The 7,806-nt window shown below is 35.0% G+C and overlaps 1 protein-coding gene across 1 annotated transcript; it reads left to right on the top strand.

The window, feature by feature from the left end:
- The first annotated feature begins 3,130 nt into the window (after nt 1-3,130).
- Nucleotides 3,131-7,117, top strand: LOC130646253 (putative ammonium transporter 3). Its single transcript, XM_057452429.1, has 6 exons — nt 3,131-3,528; nt 3,868-4,113; nt 5,252-5,596; nt 5,703-5,942; nt 6,229-6,464; nt 6,549-7,117. Exons 1-6 carry the CDS (start codon nt 3,405-3,407, stop codon nt 6,774-6,776), a joined length of 1,419 nt encoding a protein of 472 aa, XP_057308412.1. The 5' UTR covers nt 3,131-3,404; the 3' UTR covers nt 6,777-7,117.
- The last annotated feature ends 689 nt before the right edge of the window (nt 7,118-7,806 follow it).

Here is a 7,806-nt window from a genome sequence, read left to right as displayed (position 1 = left end):
TTTGTGCGTACTTTAACTCCACCGGTGCTGTTCCATGGCAAGAAAAATTTGTCTGTTGTTGTTTTTCTTGGGACGATGGAGTCACGTAGGAATAGCAAGGACTGAAAGTATGGCCATTTACTTTCGTAAACATCATCTGTTGCTGTTGTTTACTTTCTTCAATTCTGAGCTGAAATAACTTCGCAGTATATTTATTTTACTCCTCACTAATTTCTCTAAACAGAAAAACAGATCATAAAAACATGCATGTTTTTCTTTTCTCATCCAAACCATTCGAAATAACACAAACCTTCCATTCCTAGTCTGCCTTTGAATATCTTTTGCCTTCTCGTTTCTGTCCTTATAGAACGGGGATTTAACATCCCACCAAATCTCAAAAAAACTTTCGGTGGCTTCTTGCGTCTTCATTCTCGGGTGAATTACTTGTTCAAATCTTTATTTTTATCTATGTTTACGCCTAAACTATATCGCGTGCAACAAACACGTGTGCCAAAACAATGGATTCGATTTAAAACAATAGAAAAAAAATGTCATTGAAAAATTAAAAGTTGAACATGTTCAACTTTTAATTTTTAAGGATCATTGCAAATGAGAGTGTAAAAAATGAAATTTTTTCCTGTATACAATGATAATTGGAAAATGATCATTGAAAAATGATAGTGTATTTCAGCCTTAAGAGCTCAGTTCGTTTATTCAAAAGTCCCTTGGGTTCAGATCTTATTATGAGTGTTTTTTCGGACAAGCAAAGGTCACATCTTCATGTTCCACATTTGTATGGAAATGCTCTTGCAGCGATACTCCATGACAGTTGGTACGGTTTGGATTTATCTTTCAGTCTTCATATCAGTTTCGATAATACACATGTACATGTATATAAGATTATATACGATACTAGTTGATAAGCCCGTGGAAAAATCGAATCAGGCAGAAGGATAATTGAAAAAACCGTCACTAGAATTTTGATGATGTCAGCAAGGACCCGTCTGATACATCGTTTCTTTTTTTAATTTATCTACCTGTTGCCTCTATTGTGTGAAGCTAAAAACGCTGATCGAAAAATGTAATAATCATGTGCCGACGAACGCTAAGTGGATATATGGATTTTGAAAAAAAAACCCAGCAAAGACCCCCTAAAGTACAATGTTTTTTTAGGAATTCGTATAACTGCTGCCTGTATTATATATGACTTGAACCTCTAATATTATGTCCCATTGACGAACGGTTGAAAAGATGTTAAGGATATAAGGTTTTTGATGACAGCATTAACTCATCTGTTTTAAAACAGGTAGGTTGACCCAGCTTTAGAACATTGGTCTTAATTTAGTACCGGGTAGTCCGTAGTCACCCACGCAGGAGATGACGTCAATTATTTTCACCTGCTTCCTCAAGTTATTCGGCCTCCAACTTTAAAGTGCAATGCAATGGCTTAACGAAGTTAAATAATTCTTAACCGACGTCATTCTCTGTAGTAAGGCACAGTTTTTAAATAACGGAACAATTTTATAGCTATTGAAGATATTATTTCGGTTTGTTTGTTCAGTATTTATATTACTGTGGAAAGTTTATCATTTCTTGAACATGATAGTTTAGTAGGCGACGTTTCGAGAGATCCTTCTCCCATCTGCAGGGCTAATAAGCAATTGATTACCAGCCCTACAGAAGAAGTAGTTACCTACATCTAGGTCCGAAAATGTTAATCACCGTAATTAACTGTAATTATCAGCTCGTTTCTGATTGGTTAATTTTTATGAGTTTCGATCCTCTGCAATTATATAAATACATGCTTAACATCATTTTACTTTGCCCGACGATGCTACACTAACATGTTCAAGAAATGACAAACTTTCCACAGTAATGTTATATCTCTGTGTGGAGTTTTTAAAAAAAATTGTAAAAAATATAATCCACTTTACATAACTTCAACATAACATTTCATAATCGGCAGCTTTTTTTATTTTTTTTGCAAAAAATATTAGTGTCATCACTAATACTTTCCACACTAATGTCAATTACTTTAATAAAGAAAGAAAAAGAAATTCACAGCACAAAATTTTCGGTAACCCCATATGGCACCAAACAGGGGTTGATGGTAGGCTCTATTGAGTACCCGCAGTGGAAGTGCAATGGCATTAGGGGTTGCTCGTATGAGGCGAACTGGCCCGCTTAACTAGGTTGGCTCGGTTAGGTGGACTGATAATATTTTACGTTCATAGGCGAATTGGGCTGAAAAAAGTCACGAAAGTTTGTTTATATATCTTACAGGTCCGGGGTATTTCGAACGTATTATGACCGGGGGGCGGAATTCGGCCCCCTCAATAACTTTTCATAGGGTTGTCCAAATTGAATCAAACTTGGCACACTTATAGTACGTCACAAAAGGAACAAAATGGTAACAATAAATTTTTACTTGCGTCAGCACATTTTCTGTGACGACATCAAAAGCTTGAAATTTGTTTAAAATCTGCTTAAAATTTAATTAATTTAGTTCTAGAGCGAATTTTTACATTCTGCCTGAAGTTTCTGAAAGCTAAATAAAAGTTATTTAACATATTTTTTCGGTTTTTACATAAATCGTATGAAAAATTGCCAAAATTTGCCCGAAAATCCACTTTTTTTTTTTTTTTGGGGGGGGGTAGTTTTGAGTAGTAGCCAAGCATTAAGAATTATTCAAAGAAAACCAACAAAGGGGGCGGAAGCCGCCCCCGGACCAAATAGGGTTAACAGGATATAAGGTTTAAAAATTGACAAAAGATTTTATTTCCGTACAGAACGAAAAATGTTTTTTTTAAATTAAATAACTTTAATCATGCACAAAAATAAAAAAGACAGCCCGGTTAGCCAAGGCTAAATTCGGGAATTGCGTTCTTATGGGACAAAACAGCACGCTTAGAGAACTCGGTACCAGTATGTCGAGATCTCGGTCAGACGAGCTGTTTTGTTTTTTTACATATGAGCGCAAAGCATTTCTTACTAAAAAAACAATAGAACAAATCATGGAAACTCGGAAAAACAGAGGCCACGGTTTGTCGGGTTGTTTTTCATTCACATGAAAATCTACTTAATTAATTGCAAGGCAGCCATTAACGAGCAAATGAAAAAGAAAATTAAAAAAAAATTCTCAGTTAAGAAAGGGGGTAAAGAACAAGGTCTTAAGTTATTAAATATTAATAAATTCCGTAAATTGTAACTAATTATAATTCTCCAAGGTGTTAAAAAGCTATAGAAAATAAAATAGTGACAAATATTTATAATTATTGTATTACAAAAAAAAAATTTTTCAAATTCTTTTTACTACGTTGTGCCACGTAGCTATACATGTTTACTTGTTTTAATCTTACATCGCTCATGAAAGCAACAAAACGTTATCACGAAACCCGTAGCTGAATTTATTTATTCAATTTTAAATGGCAAATATGAGCAATCCATTTGGAGGCAAAGTTGATGAAGAAGGTACTGATGCCTTGTGGATAATTATATCATCTTTTATAATATTTACGATGCAATCTGGTTTTGGTTTATTTGAATCAGGTAAATTAAATACATATTAATAAGTGTCGGTTTGCTTGTTGGGATAGTGGTGATGGGATAGGCAATGAAAACTGAAGTGAACTACTTCACAGCTTCAACTACTTTATATAAATTTTTATGTTTGTAGCAGAAAAGGCATATTTTCAAAACAAACCGTCTTGTTTACTAAAATATTTTTTTTAGAAATATGCGGAAATACTCATGCCAAGAATGCCTTATTTTGTTGTCGGATTCACCCTAAGGTTTTTTCTCGGCCATTTCCTCATTAGTCCTATTTATGTCGCAAAACATGATAAGTAAGGGCATTGCTATGATTAACAATGTCTTGTTAAAATTCAGGAATGGTATCAAGAAGAAGTGAAGCAAACGTGATTGTAAAAAACATGTTAGATGTAACACTGGGCGGTTTAGCGTACTGGTTTATCGGTTTTGGATTTAGTTTTGGACCAAACACGAAGGACTCTGCTAAGATGTCGGGCGAAGGTTATTTCCTTACGGACGTCGATTTGAACAATGAAGCACACGTGTACACGCAGTATTTTTTTCAACTTTCATTTGCTACAACAGCAACGACTATTGTTTCTGGTAAGTATTACAAAATGTAATTTCTTCCAATCAGCGTGAAGGTCCTCGTGTAAACAAAACAAAACAAAAGAACAGTCCAGGTGCTAAGAGAAATATCTAATGTATAATAAAATTTAAATAGGTAATTAAAGTCGTAAACAAAACTTTTATAAGCGGCAAGCGTTCAGAGCGGCAAGCGCTCAGAGTTTTTTAGATACGTAAGAATTTTTTTGTATAATTAACCATAATCATTTTGTTGAAGATATTATTTCGGTTTGTCTGTTCAGTATTCATATTACTATGGGAAGTTTATCATTTCTTGAACATTTTTCTTTGATGCCGCAAAAAAAATATATGACTTACTTGTGAACTGCTTAGACGCACTACGTCAATGGTTTGCACGTTTTAGTGCATTGCATTGTACTTTAAGTTTGAGAGGCCAAATAACTTTGAAACGAGGAAATAACTTACGTCATCTCCTGCATGCGTAACTAGGGACCATCTGGGACCAAAATAGGACCAATTTCGTAAAGCTAAATAAACCGGTTTTGAACAGACGGGTTGATGACGTTATCAAAGTACCTTTAAACCCCAATATCTTTTCAACCGTTCGTCAAAAGCTTCGGTTTAAATAAGAACAGCCCGTCGTTACCCTGTCCAGCTAAAAAAAATTGCACAGCAATTTTTTTTGCCGGAACAGGTTTTCATAACAGTAATAAAATGTGTAGCTACCTAATTTTGTTATTGCATGTGAATACTTTTACTTTTTAGTCAGAGCTAGCTGACATAAAAATATTAATATACCAAACTTAATGAATTTTTACAAAGAATAAGAATAAATAAGGCTAGCTCTATCTAGCTGGCTTCAGTAGGATGCGCTGCGCATGTCAGTGTTACAGAAGAAGAAAACATTTATCTCTTGTGCCTGTTACAGACAGACACACACAGTTTCTATATTATTATAAGAGATATCTAGGAGGAAATATTTAACGGGCTTCTTCTTGAAGGAATACCATATTAGGTAGTTCTTATTTTTACCTACCAATTTAAATTGGAAGGTCGCACAAAGCTGACACGAGAGCAATTTCGAATCCCAGCTTTTTAACTATCGCACATCCTTAATGTAGGGTGAAAACTGACAAGCATCAATTTAATCTAGGCGCTGTAGCAGAAAGAATTCACCTTACGTCATATATTATATTTGCCATCATCAATACTGGCCTCATTTATGTTTTCCCAGCACATTGGATGTGGAGTTCAGATGGATGGCTTGCAACAAACGGAGCGTACGACTTCGCTGGGTCTTCTGTAGTACACATGTCTGGTGGTGCAGCAGCTTTAGTAGCCGCCATAATACTTGGTCCAAGACGCGGCAGGTTTGATCAGAGCGAAGAAAAAAGGTCATTTGGAATGGCAAGTCCCACCAACGTTGTTTTAGGAACTTTTTTTCTATGGTGGGGTTGGATCGGTTTTAACTGTGGTTCGACATTTGCAGTAACTGGAGGTATATTAATTTATTAAACCCTGGCAAGAATGTAGGTAGCTCCCTTTCCACAAGAGCCTTTTAATCTGCATAATTTGTTAAAAATATTTTTTTGTTAAAATTTTAGGACTATGGAAGGTAGCAAGTCGAGTTGCTGTAGTTACAATGAATGGGGCGATTGCTGGAGGATTTTCCGCTGTTCTGCTTTGTATAAGTTTGTATTGCAAACGGCATTATGTATTGGACATACCGCAATTTGTATCTGGTGTTTTAGGTGGATTAGTTGCAATTACCGCATGTGCGTCGGTAATATCACCATGGGAATCTATTGTTATAGGTTTTATTGGCGGAATAATAGCTAACGGAGGTAAAGGTTGTTGATATTATTACAGATTTAGACAGTCCTTTCCCCATAATCTTTTTATTCAGCCGTAAAGATCTCAAACAAACACATAGACACGCACGCATGATATTAGTTCAGTTAGTAAACCCGTATTCTGTTCAAAATAATAGCATCGCATTCATGCTAATAGGCGGACAAAAATGCGCAAAATGCATATAAGGACCGTTAAAGGTGTGAATTTTTTCATTGGCTAACGGATAGTTATTAATATTATTGGAGAGAATAAAAAATAAAAATATTTACTTTTTAGTGATAGCTCTTCTTAACGCACTTAAAGTCGATGATCCAGTGGGTTGTTTTGGTGTACATTGGGCTTCTGGACTTTGGAGTATGATATGCGTTGGGTTGTTTGCAAAAAAGACTAGTCCGTTCGACCTTGTCATTGAAGATGGTCTCTTTAAAGGTGGCTCTGGCAAGCTGTTGGCTTATAACATTGCTGGTGCCATGGCAATCTCTGTTTGGTCAGGCGGACTTACTGCAATCGTGGTATGCGATATCTTAGTTCATTTTTTAGTTGTGTTTCCTCTGTTCTTTTACATTTATTTTTTAAAAAATTGCATTTATTAACAGTTCTTCATCTTGAAATACACGATTGGAATTCGAATGTCGTACGAACAAGAACTGTTGGGCTCTGATCAAGTCGAGCATAATATTGTTGAAGATATCATACCTAATGAAGGGAACCATGTCCTAGGAAAACACGTAGCAGCAGCTGATATCAAGTATCGTGGGAGTCGTACTAAAAAAGGTGATACTAATGACAACATCGAAATAAAAATGGAGAACGCAGCCGTTTAGGAATAAAACTCCGATAAGAAGAATTCAACCAGTCAGGATATTACATATTCTATTTTAATATTGTCGTGATTATATTAAGGTTTCTTTGCATGTGAGAAGGGAAGAAAAGTAAATACTTGCCATAAAACATTCGGTTTATGGCATGTTATGTAACAAAACCTTTTTTAAATAAAATTTTGCCGACGAACATCTTTTCTTATTTTCCATAAACTATTTCCGTCAAGATAACAATCTTTTTTATTATACACGTTCTCAACAGCCTTGTATTCTGAAAAGAAAAAATATGCAATATTTTTATAAGCACTGAAACCGCTGCAGCGTATAATATATCACTTAATCTCAACCCACAAATCGGTTCAAATCGCCCCCGTTTTGCGTTTGCGCAAGCATTCAGAATCAACACAGCTTAAAATATATCAGATCAAGGACAATAGTTGAAGCAGTAAGTCATACGGTTATTAAAATTTAAAAAGTCCGATTTAACTAATTTTTGGTTTGTTTGTTAGTGTACTTAGTGTTTTCGCAAGGTCAAGGGACCTGAAATATTTTTAAATCGATATTTTTTTAAAAATTGTGCAGGTTCGAGAAATTAAAGAAAGAAAAGAAAAATTTAGAAAATATCTCTTGCTATGTCTCGTAATAAATATATGTAAATATTTCTGCAATAGATGGTTTTTATATGTGATTTGTATGTGATTCCCTTTAGTTTGCCCTCAAGCACAATGGAACCTCGTGACGGCGTAAAATACGCTGATGCAGTTTTTTTGCCTATTCTTTTAGCGTTTCAATGTTAATACAACTCAGAGAAACATACAGTATTCTTTTTAATTTACAGACACTCCAAAACCTCTGATTACCGGACAGATTTCATTACACTGGCCGAATTCTGGTCAAAGTCCCATAGAAAACTTGCTCAAAAGCAGACAAGCAATTGACAGACACTTTAATTAACGGACACATTTTTGACTATCGTTGACTATCGTCATTCAATTTTTAAAATGGGAATAAAAAAAAAGTATTTCACCATGTC

This window comes from Hydractinia symbiolongicarpus, chromosome 5 (genome assembly GCF_029227915.1).
Source record: "Hydractinia symbiolongicarpus strain clone_291-10 chromosome 5, HSymV2.1, whole genome shotgun sequence".
NCBI lineage: Eukaryota > Metazoa > Cnidaria > Hydrozoa > Anthoathecata > Hydractiniidae > Hydractinia > Hydractinia symbiolongicarpus.
The sequence above is the reverse complement of the archived record's forward strand: the minus strand, read 5'-3'. Positions and strand labels throughout refer to the sequence as shown.

Coding starts and splice junctions, on each gene's coding strand:
- LOC130646253 (XM_057452429.1), top strand. CDS start 3,405: ATGGCAAATATGAGCAATCCATTTGGAGGCAAAGTTGATGAAGAAGGT. Junction 3,529..3,867: donor TTTTGGTTTATTTGAATCAG/GTAAATTAAATA, acceptor GTTAAAATTCAG/GAATGGTATCAAGAAGAAGT. Junction 5,597..5,702: donor GACATTTGCAGTAACTGGAG/GTATATTAATTT, acceptor TTAAAATTTTAG/GACTATGGAAGGTAGCAAGT.